The 22,499-nt window shown below is 40.4% G+C and overlaps 1 protein-coding gene and 1 non-coding gene across 4 annotated transcripts in view; both read left to right on the top strand.

Annotated features, from left to right (window-relative positions):
* LOC117483740 (solute carrier organic anion transporter family member 5A1-like) overlaps window positions 1–16,242 on the top strand; it is a 57,037-nt gene extending 40,795 nt beyond the window's left edge. For all 3 annotated transcript variants that reach the window (XM_034132091.1, XM_034132090.1, XM_034132089.1), the window contains exons 6-10: window positions 4,687–4,885; window positions 9,576–9,735; window positions 10,567–10,811; window positions 11,232–11,296; window positions 12,297–16,242. In XM_034132091.1, the coding sequence (XP_033987982.1) occupies window positions 4,687–4,885; window positions 9,576–9,735; window positions 10,567–10,811; window positions 11,232–11,296; window positions 12,297–12,808 (1,181 nt within the window). In that variant the 3' untranslated portion in view covers window positions 12,809–16,242. The remainder of the gene's footprint in view (window positions 1–4,686; window positions 4,886–9,575; window positions 9,736–10,566; window positions 10,812–11,231; window positions 11,297–12,296) is intronic.
* A 1,469-nt stretch (window positions 16,243–17,711) lies between these two features.
* LOC117483804 lies at window positions 17,712–17,902 on the top strand. The gene has a single exon (XR_004556031.1). It is a non-coding gene; the product is annotated as a U2 spliceosomal RNA (small nuclear RNA).
* The last annotated feature ends 4,597 nt before the right edge of the window (window positions 17,903–22,499 follow it).

Below are 22,499 nucleotides of genomic sequence, written 5' to 3'. Positions count from 1 at the left end.
AAAGAAAGACGCTCTGCTGATAAGTGGAGAAGCTACTCTGCAGAGATGTCGGCTATTTTGGTTTTCTGTGTTTGTGATAGCAAAGGTACTTGGAAGCTTTTCTCTGTAGGTGTGATGGACATGTCTGCAGATAAACAGACGCTAAAACGAAAAGGCTATCGGGTTTTATTTAAATGTCATGACACTCAAATGGCAAACCTTCCTTAGCAACACATTCCCATAACAAAATGTGGGGTTTGAAAGAGGCTGGACGTCCGTGTATCTCTGGAAAACAGCAAGCTAAAATAGTATTACCATATTTATCTCTTCTTAATGCAGTTTCTGAGAGTTTAACGACACGAATAAGACACTAACGGTTTGAAAAAGACAATTTTGGAAGCACGTTATTAGTCACTCGCTCGACTGTGAGTCATCTTCACCTTCCACACACACAGCTCTGTTATTGATGGCTGACATTTTTAAACACTGAACACATTTTATACAACAACATCTTTATATTCTTTCATAAACCTTTGAGTCATACCAAGATTTTGTCCAAAGAGATTCTAGAGACTTTGAATATTTTTCAGTGTTGAGTTGCTGAACAGATGTAGGTGGACTGTGATTAAAACAGCCATTCATACATGTTTTCACATTATGCCAGCCTCTAGTGGGTGACGCACACACAACTTTACAGGACCCTTAGTTTGATTATTCTTGTTATTAAGTGTTGCATTTGACAGTAATTTAGTAGCAACCAGAGTTTTTTCTGCATCAGGTAACAGGGCCTTCACCTTCAAACCAAAATGCAGATTTTCCCCGTAAAATGTTAAAGTGAAGCCAGAAAACAATATTTCTGTTCGTCAAAAACTGTATAATTATAATATGAAATTGGTGTTGAATAGAGTGTCAGACGCCAGAGACGTGATTTCTGAGTTTCTTTTGCTGTCCTTTTCTCTGTAGAGGAAGTAAAGAAACTGTAACTCTGGATTTATTTGTTGTTTGAGGTGCAATATATGACTCGGCAGCTTTAAGACATGAAGACACTATTATTTTCCGCTTCGCTCTAATGCAGTATTTTCACCAGAAAGTGGGCGGGGCTGTAATTTTGACTAAAGGTTACGTTAGCGCCTTTATGCTATATGTTTCTAGAAAGACCTGTGAGCACCTGTCTTCTAGGTTTTGTGGCTACTACTATAATTGTGGTTTTACAATGTGCATGTTTTTACTTTAACTTCTAAAGTTTATATCAATATTTGTATTTATTTTATTTCATCTTTTTAATTCACATTTGTATTCTTATTTCTTATGTTTATATTAACATCTCTATTCAATATTTATTTTTTTTGTCTCTGTTTTTTTTTTATCTGTTTGGTGCGCCGGAAGATGTGTAAGCTTTCTGCTGTCCTGATGTCAATGGGGAGCTCATTCCACCAAACAGATCATTGCAGCATTACCCATAATCCCCTCTGTTTCAGCCCTGTTTCAAAAGTGCTGATTCTCTGTCTGTTACTTTAGATGAAAATAAGGAGCCCCTCCCCACGCCCCTCTGAGAGAGATTTGGTTAAAAAGAACACAATGGTGCTCTAGGAAGAGATTCAGGTGATAAGGTGGGGGGGGGGGGGGGGGGGGGGGTTACCTTGGTTGGTGATTGGCTAATGGTTACACAAGACAACACATCGTTATGACATCATAAAGTGGCCAAAATCTGATCAGCTCATTTTCAGACAGGTTTTTATAAAAATGGATCAGGACAAAAAGAGAGAGAATCTTTTTTCCTGAAACTTTCAGAATCTCTTTACACAGAGAGGACACATGTTGATGAAGAAGAGACATGAAGAAGAGGGGACACATGTTGATGTAGAAGAGACATGAAGAAGAGGGGACACATGTTGATGTAGAAGAGACATGAAGAAGAGGGGACACATGTTGATGTAGAAGAGACATGAAGAAGAGGGGACACATGTTGATGTAGAAGAGACATGAAGAAGAGGGGACACATGTTGATGAAGAAGAGACATGAAGAAGAGGGGACACATGTTGATGTAGAAGAGACATGAAGAAGAGGGGACACATGTTGATGTAGAAGAGACATGAAGAAGAGGGGACACATGTTGATGTAGAAGAGACATGAAGAAGAGGGGACACATGTTGATGTAGAAGAGACATGAAGAAGAGGGAACACATGTTGATGTAGAAGAGACATGAAGAAGAGGGGACACATGTTGATGTAGAAGAGACATGAAGAAGAGGGGACACATGTTGATGTAGAAGAGACGTGAAGAAGAGGGGACACATGTTGATGTAGAAGAGACGTGAAGAAGAGGGGACACATGTTGATGTAGAAGAGACGTGAAGAAGAGGGGACACATGTTGATGTAGAAGAGACGTGAAGAAGAGGGGACACATGTTGATGTAGAAAAGACGTGAAGAAGAGGGGACACATGTTGATGTAGAAGAGACATGAAGAAGAGGGGACACATGTTGATGTAGAAGAGACGTGAAGAAGAGGGGACACATGTTGATGTAGAAAAGACGTGAAGAAGAGGGGACACATGTTGATGTAGAAGAGACGTGAAGAAGAGGGGACACATGTTGATGTAGAAGAGACATGAAGAAGAGGGGACACATGTTGATGTAGAAGAGACATGAAGAAGAGGGGACACATGTTGATGTAGAAGAGACATGAAGAAGAGGGGACACATGTTGATGTAGAAGAGACATGAAGAAGAGGGGACACATGTTGATGTAGAAGAGACATGAAGAAGAGGGGACACATGTTGATGTAGAAGAGACATGAAGAAGAGGGGACACATGTTGATGTAGAAAAGACGTGAAGAAGAGGGGACACATGTTGATGTAGAAGAGACATGAAGAAGAGGGGACACATGTTGATGTAGAAGAGACATGAAGAAGAGGGGACACATGTTGATGTAGAAGAGACATGAAGAAGAGGGGACACGTGTTGATGTAGAAGAGACATGAAGAAGAGGGGACACGTGTTGATGTAGAAGAGACATGAAGAAGAGGGGACACGTGTTGATGTAGAAGAGACATGAAGAAGAGGGGACACATGTTGATGTAGAAGAGACATGAAGAAGAGGGGACACGTGTTGATGAAGAAGAGACATGAAGAAGAGGGGACACGTGTTGATGTAGAAGAGACATGAAGAAGAGGGGACACGTGTTGATGAAGAAGAGACATGAAGAAGAGGGGACACATGTTGATGTAGAAGAGACATGAAGAAGAGGGGACACATGTTGATGTAGAAGAGACATGAAGAAGAGGGGACACATGTTGATGTAGAAGAGACATGAGGAAGAGGGAACACATGTTGATGTAGAAGAGACATGAGGAAGAGGGGACACATGTTGATGTAGAAGAGACATGAAGAAGAGGGGACACATGTTGATGTAGAAGAGACATGAGGAAGAGGGGACACATGTTGATGTAGAAGAGACATGAGGAAGAGGGAACACATGTTGATGTAGAAGAGACATGAGGAAGAGGGGACACATGTTGATGTAGAAGAGACATGAAGAAGAGGGGACACATGTTGATGTAGAAGAGACATGAGGAAGAGGGGACACATGTTGATGTAGAAGAGACATGAGGAAGAGGGGACACATGTTGATGTAGAAGAGAGATGAGGAAGAGGGGACACATGTTGATGTAGAAGAGACATGAGGAAGAGGGGACACATGTTGATGTAGAAGAGACATGAAGAAGAGGGGACACATGTTGATGTAGAAGAGACATGAAGAAGAGGGGACACATGTTGATGTAGAAGAGACATGAGGAAGAGGGGACACATGTTGATGTAGAAGAGACATGAGGAAGAGGGGACACATGTTGATGTAGAAGAGACATGAAGAAGAGGGGACACATGTTGATGTAGAAGAGACATGAGGAAGAGGGGACACATGTTGATGTAGAAGAGACATGAAGAAGAGGGGACACATGTTGATGTAGAAGAGACATGAGGAAGAGGGGACACATGTTGATGTAGAAGAGACATGAAGAAGAGGGGACACATGTTGATGTAGAAGAGACATGGAGAAGAGGGGACACATGTTGATGTAGAAGAGACATGAAGAAGAGGGGACACATGTTGATGTAGAAGAGACATGAGGAAGAGAGGACACATGTTGATGTAGAAGAGACATGAAGAAGTGGATTTTGCATAATAGGTGAGCTTTAATTTAATTTTTGTATCGGTTTGCTATCCTGGCTCCAAAATGGTGGAATGAGCTCCCCATTGACATCAGGACAGCAGACAGCTTACACATCTTCCGGTGCAGACTGAAAACTCATCTCTTTCGACTCCACTTCGAGCGATAAAATGACTAACAAAGCACTTATATACTAACAAAGGACTGGCTTATCTAAAGCTAGTTGAGTAGCACTTGAAATGTTTTGGCTCTATGAAACCTGATGTACTTATATGATTCTGTTTTCTTCAAGTTTGTATCTTCTTGGTCGAATGCACTTATTGTAAGTCGCTTTGGATAAAAGCGTCAGCTAAATACAATGTAATGTAATGTATATACATTTTGTATACGTTGATAATATGTCATCCTTAATTAATTGACCCTCACTAGAAAACCAGATACAAAGGTTTGGTAGGACTAGCTGTAAGACGCTCCAAATAATATCTATATGAGTTTCTAACGTCCCCCCTTTCTCTCCCCCCCCCCCCCCCTCAGGTGTGATTATTGTTCCCAGTGCCGGTGTGGGTATCGTTTTGGGAGGATACATCATCAAGAAGCTGAAGCTGGGAGCCAGAGAGTCGGCCAAGCTGGCGATGATCTGCAGCGGCGTGTCGTTGCTCTGCTTCTCCACGCTGTTCATCGTGGGCTGCGACACCATCAACCTGGGAGGCATCAACATCCCCTACACCACTGGGTGAGCAGGGGGGAGACTAGGGGGGAGACTAGGGGGGAGACTAGGGGGGAGACTAGGGGGGAGACTAGGGGGGAGACTGGGAGGGATTTAATACCTTTAGTTACTTTACAGATGTGGATGAATGATGTGAAATATAATCAAGTGTTAAATCAGACTTTAGTTCCACCTGGAGTAAATTCACAAGCTACCCTGCAGTATACAAAGTCATTCAAACTAGCTGCACCTTTACCAGCTTTGAGAACACTTTAATGATCAATCATTATAAAACATATCATATATATTATTCTGAAATGGACCAATCTGCACAATGACTACTTTTACTGTCGCTACTTTAACTATATTTTGATGATAATACTTTTCTACTTTTACTTGAGGAACATTTTGAATGCAGGACTTTTACTGTAACAGAGTATTCCTACACTCTGGTACTTCTACTTTTACTCAAGTACAAGATCTGAGTACTTCTACTTTTACTCAAGCACAAGATCTGAGTACTTCTACTTTTACTCAAGCACAAGATCTGAGTACTTCTACTTTTACTCAAGCACAAGATCTGAGTACTTCCACTTTTACTCAAGCACAAGATCTGAGTACTTCCACCTCTGGCAGTGAGATATGTAAATAAATATACCTAACTCCAACTTAATGAGGCCTTAAGAACACTTTCTTCCAGATATGTGGTGCGAAAAAACCCGGAACAATGCTTCTTAATGTGTAATTGTATTAAGGATATCATCACCTTCACACAATTTATATTGTACATTTCACCAGGGCTGATTTCTAGGTCAGGATGTGATGAAACATCCCAGCATTCACAGCAAACTAAATCCTAAAAAACCCAACTCAAACCAAGGATAACAAGGAACATAATAACAAGCATATGTGAGTAAATAAAAAACTTTTACTCAAGTACAAGATCTGAGTACTTCCACTTTTACTCAAGTACAAGATCTGAGTACTTCCACTTTTACTCAAGTACAAGATCTGAGTACTTCCACTTTTACTCAAGTACAAGATCTGAGTACTTCCACTTTTACTCAAGTACAAGATCTGAGTACTTCCACTTTTGTATTTCAGTCTCTCTGTCTGTACACACAAACTGAAAGATTGACAATATAGTTGACTTTGACTCTGAGAGGGAGGGGGGTAACGCATCAATGCTGACAAAGGAGAAACCACATAATGCAGCGTAAAACAGACAAACGGGTACAAATTCAGGCGCAATCATGAGACTTACGATGTGTGAAATGGGAGATATAGGGAATCCAAATGGTAATGTGGATTCAGACGATAGGCGTCATTCATACTGGGGACGCTGGGGGGGGGGGGGGAGTCCTGCATCGGGTTCGGTTCTGGGTAAAACAAAGATGATGCGGGTCGGGTCGCGGGTGTTGCATAATAAATATATTAAAATAATAATAATTGAGTTTAATGTTTAAATCCTCAGACCTCTCCCCCGCGAGACCGCGCATAACCATAACCTCTGCAGCGCATCAATCTGCTGCTGAGCGCGCCACATTCGAAATGGCTGAGGTGAAGGCGGAGCTCGGAGAATACAGCATTGTCAATAACTCTTCTTCAAGAGCGAAATCCAACGTCTGGGAGGCTTTTGGTTTCATCCTAGATGGAGAAAATAACCAACATCCCACGCTTTTTGAGCCAAATATGCAACTGCGTGTGTTAATAATTGCACGTTTCTACTGCGGGTTCGGGTCGGTTTGCGGATCTTGTGCCGACGGTGTGCGGAACTAATTGGCAATATGTGCGGGTGGCGGGGCGGGTTCGGTATTGCACGTTGCGGGTGCGGGTCTTGAAAATCAGACCCGTGCAGGACTCTGGGGACATCCACCACTTTTGGAAAATGGCCAATTTTGTCCCAACCACCTTGCATTTGGATCATCTATTAAAAATGCTCCTAAAATAGCGTGTTCTAAGAATTGTACACTTTGAGAAAAGGTGTATTTGTACAAGAGAACGTGTATAGTCTGGAGGACTGTTCACACTTTCTGGGTGTATTTCTGGAAACCCAAGTGGTGCAGTTTGGATCTGAGACACCTTTTGATATTAGTAATAATTGAAGAGAGAATATTAAAGCAATGGTTACTCCTGTTTTTTAGTAGGGTAGCATAGTTACGGCACTAGTTTCTGCACAATACATGCATATACTAGCATGTTTTCTTTGCAGAGGGCGCTTATTGGAGTAGTGTTTTTTTAAATCTGAAAAAACAAAGTGATGGTTCAGACAATAAACAATTTTTTTTTACAATATATATGACCAACACATCCACAATTGGAGAGAGTTCATGTATTACAAAGCCGCATTTTCAAGCTAAAAACACTTAAACTGGAACTTAACTATTAAATGGTCTCAAAACATACATTTTTTTCCAGGCTAATCATAGGTTTAAAATAAGTAACACTATAATAAACATATATACAATTAAGATAAAGGCAACACAATGATAACAATCCCTGTATTTAGTTAAGCTTTGACTTATTTGATGAACATCTGCTGCCCTTAAGCTCTTTATAAAGTGTTATTAATCAGATGTTATACATGTGACCCTCTGCAGACCACAGTAAAGCTTATTCTTAGTTTTGTATGCATGCAAATTAGTCGAGCTAAGGTCATTGAGCATGTTACTAATGTGAATGTAAAATGTACACCCTCTGCTTGTGGAGTGTGGGACGATTGTTGAATAAAGGAGAGGAGGAAAGTGGAGAGAGCACACAGACAAGGAGGAGGAGGAGGAGGAGGAGGAGGAGGAGGAGGAGGAGGAGGAGGAGGAGGAGGAGGAGGAGGAGGAGGAGATACAATGATAGACTGTGGAGGAAGGGTGTTTTTTAAAAACAGTAAAAACACCCACGGAAAAAAACACAGAATTTTGAAAGAGGCCGAAAGAGACTCGGTGACCGTTGTTACGTCATCTCAACACACGGTGTTATGGTAATGTGGTTAAAGACACACTCCTCTGGTGTAGCTGATGAATGGATGTTCTGCCTGTAAACAAACATCTTAGTAAACTCGTTGAAGGGGCCTTACTATGCTTTTTGGGGTTTCCCCCTCTCCCGTAGTGTGTTATATAGGTTTTAGTGCATGTAAATGGTCGGCAAAGGCTAAAATCCCAAAGTTCCCTCCATACAACGCCTCCATTGCACTCCTTTGTCTACTTCCGGGACATCATGACGTCACTATTTAACACACTTACGCTCCTATTGGCTAGCGCTCCAACACATTGTACGTGATAGGCTAAGGGGCGGGACATCTCTCAGCGATTGACCAATCACAACAGAGCCGGCCAGTTTGCTCTGATTGGAAATATTTACAACGAAAAAATACTTATTTACTATTTAATTACACATCTCTGCTTAAATTACATAATGTCATGCATTTATTTTCAAAATGTCATCTATTTTTTTCCAACATTACCTTAACTAGGATATGTATCTTGGGAGATATAGAGTATCTCTGCCAAGATACATATCCTATTTAAGGTGTTTAACATTTCCCCCTTTTTTAATAGTTAATTTTGTTACTTTTAAAACATTTTATAAACAATTTATTCGCTACTTTCTTTCGTATTTTGCATATAAAGTAAAAAGAACAAAATAAATATCCATATATGTTTTGAACACTAACCCTTTGAATACAAAACAAAGATTTATTAACATTTAGAAACCAACCATCTCACCTTGAACTGTGGGCAATTTCTATGGACATTTCTCACTATTTTATGACGTTTTAGTGACAATTAGTAACTGATTCATCAAGAAAATGTGCAGAAGATTGATTAATAACCAATGTTTATGTTAGATCCAACACTTTACATCAAAAAGGAACTATTAGTATAGAAAATAGTCGTTTTTCATCAGACTGCACTGTGTTGTCATTCAAATATCAAACTTTAATTCTTACAAATCCACCAATGTGTCACGTTTAATCATTTAAACACACAAGTAGTTTATCTAAAAGTAGACCACCTCCTTCGGGGTCACGTCTCTCAGGTCTCTGGTTAATCCTCAGAGTAAAACAGAGTCTTTAAAATGCTTTCTCTCGTATCAGAGACAGACGTTTGTAGACTTCAGTTTGCCTTTTCTCCCGCTGAATAATTTCCCGTTGTGTCCGAACACACGGCTCGTTTTTACCGCCCATCTGTGGCCGAAGTTGGGGAGGAAGCTTGCTCTCAGATCTCTGCAGGATAGCAGACAGACAGTGATTACATGGCATTGATGGAAAACATCCAAAGACAGCTTGGAAGAGAAGACATTTGGCTGACTTGTGGTTTTCATATCCCTCTGACAGTCTGTCTTTCCCTCCTCACTTCATTATCCTGTGTGTCTCTTTGATTCTCTGTTCTTTCTGCGTCTTCCAATCTGTCTTTCTTTCATCAAACTTTCCCTTCATTTCTCCTGCTTTTTATTCCTTCGTTTCCCCCTCCTATCTCCCATCAAGGCATATAGTTATTTTGTTCCTTTCATTATCATCTTTGTCTGATAATTGTTTGTTATCTTTTCCTCTCTTGCATCCCTACTTCCTCGCTCTTTCTCCGTCTTCCAGTCTGTCATACATTTCCTTAGATTTCTCCCCAACGCCTTTTCTCCCTTTGTTTCCTCCTCCTATCTCCCATCAAGGCACCTACATAAAGGGAGTGTGAACCCTGATGACCTTCTGTGTGTTCCCCCTCTGCAGGCCGACGCTCACCATGACCCAGAGGAACCTGACCGGAGGCTGTAACGTGAACTGCGGCTGTAAGATCCATGAGTACGCTCCGGTGTGCGGCTCCGACGGCATCACGTACTTTAACCCCTGCCTGGCCGGCTGCAGCAGCGTGGCCAACGACAGCACCGGGGTGAGAGAGAGAGAGGGAGAGAGTTTATTTTGTATTAATGTATTGTATGAATTAAATGAATCTGTGGTCCTTGTAAAAAAAGAAAAAAAAACATGTTCTTGCTTAATGTTCACATTTTAGGGTTTAATTTATTTTGTTTTTCATTACACATTTTCTTTCAACTTCTTGTATTAATATAAATATAATAGTGTTATTCCAAATCTGTACTAAACCTTTGTAAAAATATTTCTTATTTTATTCAATCTTTTTATTGCACATTATTTCCTCAACTTCTTACGTTTATAAAAATATTTTTGTTTGACTTTTTTCTAAAATGGAGCTACTTTCAAGCAACCCGATTCCCCCCCCATGATCTTTTAAGGATTAGTTTACAAAGTCTCTGGGTGTTTCTCAATGTCGAGTAAAGCTGCTTCAGAGCCACTATTTCAAGCATACTACGTCATCGAGTGCCGCCGAAGGACTGTTCCAATCTCCAGCATACTTGGAAATCTACCGAGCCCGGCGTACTCCGTTTGGAGAAATATCGAGGCTGCACATGAGTAGACTCCGCGGTCTTAAAATCCCCACAATGCTTTGCGCACGGACCAATTTCCCCAAATCTGTGGCGGAAGATGTAAGGCGGGGCCTCTCATATGACGCACACCTGCACACTTGCTAGCCTGTTCCACTCTTCGTTTTCCAAATGCCAGGAAGTATTCTTGACTCGCTTCTGAAGCAAGATGCTCGACAGACATGTGCTACCAAGCAAGCGTACTCGCGATTGAGAAACACCCTCTGGCTTGCCGTATTATATCTTAAAGTGTCTAACTCTCCTCCATGTTTCCCTCTCAGATCAGAAACTACTCGGACTGCGCGTGCGTTCAGAGTCGGCAGGTGATCACGCCCTCGTCCAGCGCGTCGGGCTCCAACCAGCTGCAGCTCGTCATCGTGAAGACGTACCTGAACGAGAACGGGTACGCCGTGTCGGGGAAGTGCGACCGCACCTGCAGCACGCTCATCCCCTTCCTCATCTTCCTCTTCATCGTCACGCTCATCACCGCCTGCGCCCAGCCCTCCGCCATCATCGTCACGCTCAGGTACGAGACTCTAAAGTTCAGGTGATACAGAAACGATGAAACCACCTCTTTTTGGTTCAAATCATCCTGTATTAATATCTAATACTAATACACCACTGGAGATGTTTAAATATACATTTATTATAACATCGTCACCCTCAGGTAGGAGATCTGAAGTTCAGGTTATACACAAACAAGGTTCAAATCATGAGCTCCAAGAAGTCTCAGTTTATCAAATCCTTCATTTTCAATTTAAAAAATAAGCTAAAATCCCATTTGGATGCGTTTAACACAAAACTACAAACTGTACCATCTTGATTTAATATGTTAGAATACTTTTTGTTTTAACAGTAACTATACTATATTTTTTGTACGTGTTGTGTATCTGTACTATCCTGTTTTTCCACGCTCACTGTGTTGCTGTTCTTATGAACTTCACAGATCTGTAGCGGAGCAGGAGAGGCCGTTCGCTCTGGGGATGCAGTTCGTTCTCCTCAGGACCCTCGGTGAGTAGAAAAACATATTCTCCATCTTTTTATGGTGGCATTAAATAGCTTTTGACATGAATACGTCCAAACAAAAAGACAGAACATCAGCAGAGGACTCTCTTTACATCAGTATCAGAGGCGGGGGATGTAACGTCAGCTGATTGAATTGATTGTAAACACGCTGCACATTTTTGTAACTGCTGACGAGGAGCTGATTAAGCCTCGGGAAATTAGATGTCGTCTCTCTAATGCCGCGCTGTTCTCCTGAATCAGGGGGAATTGGATTTGAAACATGTCAGGATCGATCAGTCAGAAACGAAACACAATCCATCAGAGAGGAGTTTGACAGACATGTGCATTAAGGGGAGTAAACGATGCATTATGGGAAATGTAGGTTGTGTTTTTGGAGCCAACGTGGGTTTAATCAATCAGTTTTAAGCGAGTCTTACTGACTCTTTGCTCTAACGTCCACTGTTAGCGTTAGCACTAGCCGCAGAAGTGCTAATGGAAGTCTGACAGCAGATAATCCTTATAGTTTTAGCTTTCCAAAGGCAAGAAGAGAGACTTCAAATATGGATTAAAAAGTGAGAAAGACCTCACAGATAAAATATCCTTCGTTTTCTCCAAGGTGCTAAGTTTTTGTAGCGTTAGCAAACAAAGACAGTTTTAATATCTATATAAGGATTATGGATTTATTGCATCTTATGTATCAAAGCTCCAATGTGCGAGCATGTCCTAAACCAATGGGAAAAGGGTATATTTTAGATAATGAAAGCGATGGGGGGTCATAGGGACAGTTGTCTTAGTTTTCTCCAATATTGTGTTAATTTCTGTACTTTTAGTTATGATTCTCTATCTCTCCCTAAACTCCATTTGCCCATTCTCTTTCTTGAACTTCCCTTCATACTTTTAACTTAATCACTTTCTGTCTCTCACAATTGTTCCACTTTTCTGTCCGTTTTGTGTCTGTTTATTTAACAATTTCTCCTCACTCTCTCCCCCTCTCTTCTCCACCCAGCCTACATCCCGACGCCCATATATTTCGGCGCCGTCATCGACACCACGTGCATGTTGTGGCAGCAGGACTGCGGCGTGCACGGCTCCTGCTGGGAATACGACGTCACCTCGCTGCGCTTCGTCTACTTCGGCCTCGCTGCCAGCCTCAAGTTAATCGGCTTCTTCTTCATCTTCCTCACCTGGTACTCCATCAAATACAAAGAGGAACGAGTGGAGCGATGGATGAAACGCCACCTGTCGCCCGTGGACACCGTGGGAAGTCTCGTTTGTCACCCTGGAGGTCATAAAGGTCACGCTCGCACCCGATCCTGCCCCGTAAACATCCCGCGAACCGACCCCGGCTCGGTTCTCGCGGCTAACGCGCCGCCGCGAGCAGGGCCGTTAAACCGCGGCGTTAGCACTCAGAGTTGCCCTGGAAACGAGCTAAAAGAAGTAGCTCCTCCCCCAAAGGCGACACCTTCGGCGACGTCGGCTTCAGCGACGTCGCTCGACCACGTCTCGGCGCGAGTTTGAAGGTGGGAAAAACAGGGGGCAGGCAATAAAATCAGAGAAAATAAATCTAAAAATCCTATCAGATGGTTTTTAGCGGCTCTCAATCATCACACAGATCATCAAGACCCTCTCAACGCGGCTTCTGGGTCAAAAAACACCGTCAACTGGAAACAGAGCATGTGATTCTGTGAGGAGGAAATGCAGCTTTTTGATTGGTTGGTGAAATAATCGGAAGAAGTGTTTTTTCTTTGTCATCCATCAGCGGACAAAAAGCTTTGGAGAGTTCATCGCTTCAAGAAATAAAACCCCTCCCTGCCCTCGGCAAAATGTGCCTTCTGTCACCCCCTCACAAAGAAAAAAGCGTGAACAGATACCTCAGCTTCGCCTCCTTCTTTATCTCCTCACCGCCATTTTGTTTTGTTTTCTTGACTCTCACAAATAAAAAAATAAAATAAAATAAAAAAACCTTTGGAAATGTGACATTCTGCAACCAAGTGTTCAGAACCGGAAACCGATGACATGGTGCTATGTGTTGAAAAAAAATGTTTTAGCGTCCATTTTTGTTTGTTCTTTTTGGGTCATTTTTTGATCGTGAAAAGACCCCCAGAGGTCAGTGGGTTAAGCAGCTTGGAAACATAGAATGAATTCCTGTTTGATGCCAGGCCTCCTGACTCGATAACGCCAAGTATTACCGCTGGAAGTCGGATTGTTCAGCTCCAAACAATGCATCCATACACCCCTCCTGACTTGATAAGTGGTTTACCCCAAATCTGCATTTTCCTCCTGACCACATTCCTGAGGAGAAAATAAACTTTGCTTGGAGACGCGATCGGATCAGAGGACTCTTTACCAGACGTTTCTTCAGAATTTAGAAGTAGTGAGTAGTCGTCTGTTCTCTCAGAAAAGCTGCTGCTGAATTCTGGGATGGATCCTTGTTTGGAGGAGTTAGTTTCTTGCTTAGCATTTTAAAAAGTAGTCCCAATGATTTCTGGGTAATGACTGCATAGGCTTTGCACTGATCTGAACGTCAAAGGAAAAGTTTTAGACATTTAGTCAAAAGAAAATCACTGGACAAAGTGCAGAGAAATCTACTGAAGAGCTGCAGCTGACGATTGTTTTCTTAATCTATAAACTACTAACTATTCCTCGATTAACTACCGTATCGATTAATTGCTTGATCTGAAGAGAAACAGTTAGAAAGATGTGGAAAAAAAGCCCATCACATTTCGTCCAAAAAAATCCAAAGATATTCAACGCAGCAAATGAGATTTGAGAAGCGTCTTAATGTCTAATTGATTATCATCAGAACATTTGTGTCTGTCGGCTAATCGCTAATGGTTTTAGCTCCAGATCAGACCCAGTAGTTAATGTGCCAAACCCATTTCATCAAGCACTTCTTATTACGCTATTATTTAATATTTTGTGGCTCTAAAAGTCTTCGAGACAAATGAACGCAACCCGTTTTAAACGCAAATCAGTGTTAAATAACTTTAAAATGAATTTGGCTGGACGTTTTTTACTCACAGTATTATTTCCTAACAACCCACTTGTTTCCTAAAGAGCAGCTTCCTGTTACAGCGTTCCTCCGACGCCCCCTGCTGGCCGGATGTATTAATCTGCTGCTTTTCCACCAGAGAAACATGGCTTTTTATTTCACAAACAACCAAAACAGTGTTGAAACAGGATGAAAAAAGGTCCTGATGTGCTGGTTTTCATGCAGCTTGTGTCTCGAGCAATCAGTATCTTGTATTGGAGATTGTTCACTTTGTTTACCATTAATTCACCTGCTGATTATTTTTTTTATTTTTTTTTGTATGTCAGAAAATGGAGAAACAAGTTACAATGTCCTACAGCTCAAGTGTTTTCATTTGCAATCATAGTGGTCTTGAAAAGGCAAGAACATCACACACGAGAAACTGGAATGAGTGGATTTCTGACTATTACTACAATTATTAATATTCAATTAGTTTGTTTTGTTTGCCAAATCGAGGAGGAAGCGGATATTAATCCTATACGAGAAAACGCAGAACTCCTCGCAGTTTAGACTAAAGTAGAAATACACGACATTCCTGTAAAAGTGATACACAAACATCTTTAAAATGAGGATCTGTTGGCGGGGCGCTGAGACCCTCGTCCTGTTTCTCTGTGCCTACATTTCACTTTAACAGCTCCTTTTATTTTCTACGTGGCGCTCGTCACGCTCCTGTTCAGCTGGTTCTTTAAATCCCAAACAGATGAAATGTTGAGCCCACCTTCCTGAGAATAACGCTTTAAACATTTAGCGTCGTAGCTCCTCCAAAGTATCTCAAATTACCTTCATCATACTCACTGCTTTTGTTAAGTATGTTCGTCCGTCCCTTAATAATGTCTGACTTCCTGTCTGCAGCTCTCCTCTTCTTAAGAAACACCTCAAAAATAATTAAAATAAAGACTCGGTAACACCATATAACAGCTGGTCAGTGTACTTTATTCTACAGCTTAAGAAAATATCTACTCTACTCTTTCACATGTATTTATCAATAAACACTTAAGATGTCCTCACCTCTTCTTACATTACATTAAAGGGTTTTAATCACCCATCAATGTTTCTGGAAAAACCCTTTTAAAGGAATATGAATGCTCAGATTTTGAATTGAACAGATTAAGGCAGCAATTAATCTCAGTGTTGATTAGTTTGAAAGTATATCTTCTCGATTAATCCGTTAGTTTGGTCTTAAAATGACAGAAAAATGCAGTATTGTACAGGTTTGAAGACCTAAAGTATCCTCCACTCTTATTTTAGGTTTTGAATCAAGCAAATTATACTTAAACTCCTCGGCTGATAGTTAAAGTATTTTTTCATGAATTAATACAAGAGAAAAACTGCTCAAAATGGTTATATTACCCCCAAAAAACAGAACTCTTGGGACATAACCCTGATTATTTCTCCATTATTGTAAAGTAAATATTGTTTTATATAATTGAGGTGCAATATTTCACAGATTTGAAGACCCAAAGTATCCTGAAACTCCCTCGACTCATATTTGAGGTTTTTAGCCATGAATTAATACAAAAACAAGTCATATTTTAGGTTTTTTTAACCCAAAAAACTGCAGAAACCAGACCCTTCCCCTCAGGTGGTCTCAGTATTTCATCCTCACGTCGTGGATCTCCAGCTGCAGGATTTCACTGCGTCTCGTTTCCTCCTCTCACCTGAAACAGATCCGTTTCCCTCCATGTGTCGTGCCGTAGTTTCACGTAGTAATAAATGTGGAATCATCTCCAGACTCTGAGACGTAGGTTAGAAAATCTTCTTCTTTTCTTTTAAAAAATAAAAAATCAGTATTGTATTTATTTCCAGAGGACAGTGTTTCTGACGGAGAGGCGACGGGCGATCCGTGGAAACACGGTCACTGAGCCTCGGATTCTCCTGTCAATAAAGATGTGAAAAATAATAAAACAGTATTACAAAAATATGTCTGTGGGTTTATTTCTGTGTACAAATGTCTGTGTATTTTTATAGTATGTATACATCATAGTATATTATGTGGAAAACAAAGATAAAGTCTAGTATGATGAAATAAAGTCACAGTAAAGTACTTAGTGCTCACCTCTTCTTACATTACATGAAAGGGTTTTAATCACCCGTCAATGTTTCTGGAAAAACCCTTTTAAAGGAATATGAATGCTCAGATTTTGAATTGAACAGATTAAGGCAGCAATTAATCTCAGTGTTGATTAGTTTGAAAGTATATCTTCTCGATTCATCTGTCATCATATGTCTTAAATGATATGATGAATTGGAAATGGAGGACCCTGATGTAAACAAGATGAAAGTCTTTCTCTGGTCTGCATCCCCTTAACAATTGTATGTTTTGAGCTGTAGGCTACTGTACTGTACCCAATATACAAGCTGTTAATAAACTTTTCAATCAATCAATCAATCATCCGTTAGTTTGGTCTTAAAATGACAGAAAAATGCAGTATTTTACAGGTTTGAAGACCTAAAGTATCCTCCACTCTTATTTTAGGTTTTGAATCAAGCAAATTATACTTAAACTCCTCGGCTGATAGTTAAAGTATTTTTTCATGAATTAATACAAGAGAAAAACTGCTCAAAATGGTTATATTACCCCCAAAAAACAGAACTTTTGGGACATAACCCTGGTTATCTCTCCATTATTGTAAAGTAAGTATTTTTATAGTATGTATACATCATAGTATATTATGTGGAAAACAAATATAAAGTCTAGTATGATGAAATAAAGGTCACAGTAAAGTACTTAGTCGAAAATATGAAAATAGGACATAAAACACACATTTGAAAGAAGTAATTTGAGTTTGTCGGGTAAGAAAAATTGAAACTTCATATATATATATATATATTAAAAAAAGACATGATACAGTGGGTGTTTCTCAATGTCGAGGAAGGCTCCTCAAGAAAATGTATCTTCGATTTAGACAAGAGCAGAATAACCTGTAGTATACACAGCGTGCCGTTCACGCAGTTCTCCACCAGAGTGCACTGGAGCTGTTTGTCTCCACCCAGCTGTTACACATGCTTTCTTCCTTCAGAGAGGAATTTTGAAATAATACTATGTTATATTCACGTTTATGATTAATATTACCTTCGATTTGCTTAAGTTACAGGTCATTTTCTGACAGTAAATACGATAAAAATGTATTTCAGGGGATACTATTCTAATTGGACTAAAACGTGACACGTGACCAGACTGTTCTGGAGCGGCACCAACGACATTACTGAAAATAACAGATTCTGCTGCTGTTCTTGCCCTTTTCTCACCTGCTGTGTTTAGTGTGCCCATGTACTTTGTTCCTACAACATCGAGTCATACACTCATACTGTTACTGAAACACACTTTGAAACCGTGAGTGAAGGTGACTGTGCGGGGAATGACTTTCCTGCCTCCAACAGTTCTTAAGTATCGCTTCTCGGCCTTTTGGCTAAGATCAAGTGTAGTATCTGTTCTTATCAGTTTAATATCTGATACGTCCCCTACCCGGGGACCATATATTAAATTGATTTTTGGAATAGGGAGATGGAATAGGGGCTTGCTCCGTCCACTCCACGCATCGACCTGGTATTGCAGTACCTCCAGGAACGGTGCACCCCCTCTCATTGTAAAAGACAAAATAATGGTTGCTTAACCAATTAAAGAAGATAGGCAAATTTGAACGCAACAACATTTAGGTTTCATGACGCTTGAAACTTGGAAGAGTTACACGTGCAAACCAAGCGGCAAACTCTGGGGAAGAGCCGGGACGCCAATACGGAAGTGCCACAAACTGCAGTTCATATATTGGCCGATAGGCGATGACTGCAGAAAGGAGCAATTTCCATAGACCCCCATGTTAAAATGCCCATTTTCACAGCAGAAAAAAAACGTTTCTAGCCCTGGCTGCAATACATTTTATTATGTATATAGTTAGATTCCACCTTCATGATTATGAATCTGTGAGTGAATTGTTTTCTAACATGACCCTTTTATTTATATTAGGTCTTAAAGTGTTTGCATAAATTAGGGCGTGGTCACATTGAGTGACAGCTCTGTCAAGTGACTGCTGCTGTTAGCTTTTTGTCTCTCTGCTAGCTGCTCCGTCTCCGTGAAGCTACAGGGACTCTGCCTGCTCAGTTCATCCAGGGAACACAACTTGACCCCGGCCGTGTTTGTTTGTTCTTCATGCTTACATATGGGACTATTGTGACTCGCTCTGCGGTTAAAACAGACGGTGCATGAATGCCGTTTTGCGGTAAGTGAAATTCGAGTACTTTATTTATGTGTTTATGATTTCAATCAGCTACGTAATGAATGTTAAGGCTTGGGTTAGCGTGTAAGCTAGCTACATCGGTGCTAACGATGCTAATCTTAGCCTCCAAGTTAACTTAAAACCATAGACTGTATATATAAAGGTTAAAACGAAATAGACAAGTGTTAAGCGTTAAGTGGGATAATACTGTAGAACAAAAGGCTTCTGTTTGAGGTTGATAAAATAAGGTCATCATTGTAACTTAGAGAGATATTTTATTATGTAGGTAGGAACTTTATGCATCGCTAAGGTTAATTTAAATTGGCTATGCTCAAGTATGTAGACAAGCTAACGTCGAAGTAGTGTATGTGAAATCAACCTCACAATAAGATGTGTGTATATTACAATTATTAATGTCATATTTCAAGATGATTACTTAGATATTACAATATGGTTGGTTGAGCTGGAGTTCATTATTGAGCTTATACGTTAACGTCACAGTCATCTGAAGAACGAACCCAAACCTTGTTGTTTTTATTAATTGCATTACCAAATTGGTATCAAATAAACAGTAAGCATTGGTAACACAACTTCCAAAGTTACAGTAAAATAAAAAGGACTCGGACAATACACAATCCAACATGTTCAACAGAAGATAATAAGTTATATTGTTTGTACACATGGTTCTTTACATATATATCTGTTTGTTTAAAGTGTCCAGGTGATTCGACAGGCTGGACCAGAGAGTGAGAGACAGAACTGGACTCCTCACAGCAGTGAACTTCAGCACAGGTACAAATACTCTTTTTTCATACTGTACAAAGAATCAAGAAAGATATTGGTTTAAATAAATGAAGTATTGACTTTAATACACTGATATACATTCCATTAAACAATACTAAATACTAGATCACCTACACATCAGTGAAGTTGAGGGTTTTTTCCATGCAAAGGGTTACATTTAGATGTTAACAAGCAATATGACTGTCAGCTTTCTAATTTAAGGTATTGAAGGCAAAGATATTTAACGCATAGTGAGAACTGCTATTTATCTCTCAATATTGTCTGTAAAAACGTGGTAAAAGTTATTCTTTCAGTGAGACAACAGAGCAAGCTTGTTTTAATAACAGTTAAATATTATATTGATAATAAAATACATTTCAATGTTGATGAATTTCATACTGTTCATTCATAATCTGATTGTCTTTGTAGCTCACTGTTGAAATAAAAAAAAACATTACAATTACAAAATAATTATATCTACAGCCCCTAAACACAAACACACCTCTTTCATAAATAACACACTTGTTCTGCAATAATATGCTTTATGTTTCCTGTAATTTTTGTTAGGAAAGGACATGCCTGAAAGACACGACTCAACATTTTCTCCTTCTCTGAGGGTCAAGAAGAACATCCAAGAGGAAAATTAAAAGCTGATGTTATGAGATGTTAAGACCAGTACAGGACATTCACTAAGAAACTACTTTTATTGTGAAAACACAGTCAGCTGATCAAATGCACCTATTTCCACATCTACACTCCATCAGCTGATTATTTCTATTTGCCTCACTTCATGAGCTTCACAACATGTACCTTGTACCGCAGAGTTTGCAACGTCACAAATAAATGGGGCCAATCTTCAGTCGGATGTGAATGTGTAATCTAACATTTTCAGTAAGAATAATGGACAAAAGGAGTGCAAATACAAATTCAATTTATTGAAATCTGAACCAAAAGTTAATCAAACATGTTTTAAATAAAAAGCACATATGGACAGAAGGTGTAAACCTATTAAATGTATAAGTAAACACATTTAGTCAAATAAATTGACAGACAAGGCCTGATCAGGTGGTATCAGCTATGCATGGGCTCCTCCATCAGGTCTGATCCTCCTCACAGAGGAAAGACCCTCAGTCCTCTCCAAACCAACAGACAGGACGTCCATCACACGGAGGTTTCTCCCTGAAGTCTCTGCAGCTCTCTGGACACCACGCTGTCTCAATCCGTCCACACTCCACACTGAATATGAGAGGGGGAAAATGAAAATAATAAATGCTTTAGACAATAAGAAATATAAAGTTGACTGTTGAGTTGCTCAGTTTTTTTAGATTGTCAATACTATTACTGTATAACTAATATCCCAGCTTAAGAGGCACCTTCAAATAAAGATTGGTCTTTAAATACATTTTGTCTTTTGAATTGTTTGTCTAAAGTCAAGGATCTAGAACTGGTACTTATAGTTTTAATGATACAGTCTGGTTATAATGCTGTTTGGAGGAGGCCTCACAGGTAAGAGCACTAACTAGCTACCATCACATGTACTGTACCTTAGCTTGACTTAAATGTATTAAACGTATAATTAAGTGATAGCAAAATATAAATAACTAATGTCATGCAAACATATTAATATTTGCTTGATTCCAGTGTTGCATTTAGCACATTGCATACAAACGTTAAGGGATTTTAAGATTCTGAAGTATTATGCTAAAAACTCAATAACTTAGATTATTATTTATAGTTTTGCTGAATAGTTTCATGTCCGCTTACCTTAGAAACGTAAAATGTGACGGCAGTGTGCAGATGGGGACCATGTTAGCTTAGCTTCTTAGCTTGAGCTAGCTCTGTTACTTCCCAGCTGGAGGCAGCAGGTCCCGCCTCGGCTCTGCCTCTTTGCCCTTATTTGGAGCAGGCGGGAGTTAGACTCAGACGTCACTGTCGAGCCGTTAGTGGCCGACTCCGCCTACTAAGGGCTTCTCGGCAACTCTGCAGAATCCTATGGGTGACGTCACGGACCCTACGTCCATTTATATATACAGTCTATGGTGCAAACCAGCAGAGTCAGCGTGCAGCATCGAACCACCTGGGCTGCGGTCGAATATTCCCTTTTGCTTAGGAACCTTCCTAACGGAGTGAAATGACCCGGAAGTACCTCAGTGGTAGCCATGATAAGAGCCGTTCGAATTCTCTAGAGCAGTGGTTCTCAACTGGTGGGTCGCGGACCCGTTTCAAGTGGGTCGCAGATGTGTGAGTGAAGGGAAAAAAAATTAAAAGAACAAAAGATTTTAATTTTTTTTGAGGTAAAAGTCAAACTTTTACTTTGAAGGCCCGATGTTCTAACGCTGTGCATGCAGTAGACGTTGGACTGGAAGTACCGGAGACCATAAACGGTTTTGAAAACTTCTGTCACGTAGTGATCATCGTCTCAATAAAACATCTTTGCTGATGTTTTGTCGAGTCTTCTGGCCAATCAGAATCAAGATTGTTGCCGGAAGTCCCCACAGAGAATAGCTGAGGTAGAACTATTCTTTATACATCCATGGGTACAACTTCAGATACAAATGAACACATAATGAAATATGACCCCCGGTTTGATGATTGACAGGTCACAGAACAATGGGAGCTATCTACCCTTACCCACAATTTAAAGTAATTCACACATACCCCTTTCACACCAACGCAACTCCGGTTCAAGCTCCGTGCTAGAGCTTTTCAGGTTCAGAACCGGTACTTCGGTTTAGCTCCGGCTCTTTTCACACCGCTCAGAGCCCGACTGGTGCTGCCGCTGCTGCGTCATGACGTCACAGTTTACGTCGCTGATTTTCTCCCCAACGGAGCTCACCTCACAACAACAACGGGCCGGGGACTGCGTTGCTTTTAATCATACGAAGCCAGATTAAATTAAATAACAGATCATCATGACCCACTGACGGCCCCGGCACCGGTCGTCTCCCTTCTGTGGGGTTAATGTTAGCTGGTCCTGCTAATCCAGAGCTGCTCGTTTGCGTGTCTGCCACTTCACATTCTGACGGCTGCTGGTTGGTAAGGTTAGGCTCAGTTGGTGGCTCTTCTGTTGTTGAAGCTTTACAAGACGAAATTGGACGTTTTAAAAATTGCCCAATATCCATAATATTACTGCTAATTCTTGTAATAAAATAGCTAAATCACTTGTATGCAAAAAAAAGCG

Source organism: Trematomus bernacchii, unplaced genomic scaffold (genome assembly GCF_902827165.1).
Source record: "Trematomus bernacchii unplaced genomic scaffold, fTreBer1.1, whole genome shotgun sequence".
Taxonomy (NCBI): domain Eukaryota; kingdom Metazoa; phylum Chordata; class Actinopteri; order Perciformes; family Nototheniidae; genus Trematomus; species Trematomus bernacchii.
The sequence above is the reverse complement of the archived record's forward strand: the minus strand, read 5'-3'. Positions and strand labels throughout refer to the sequence as shown.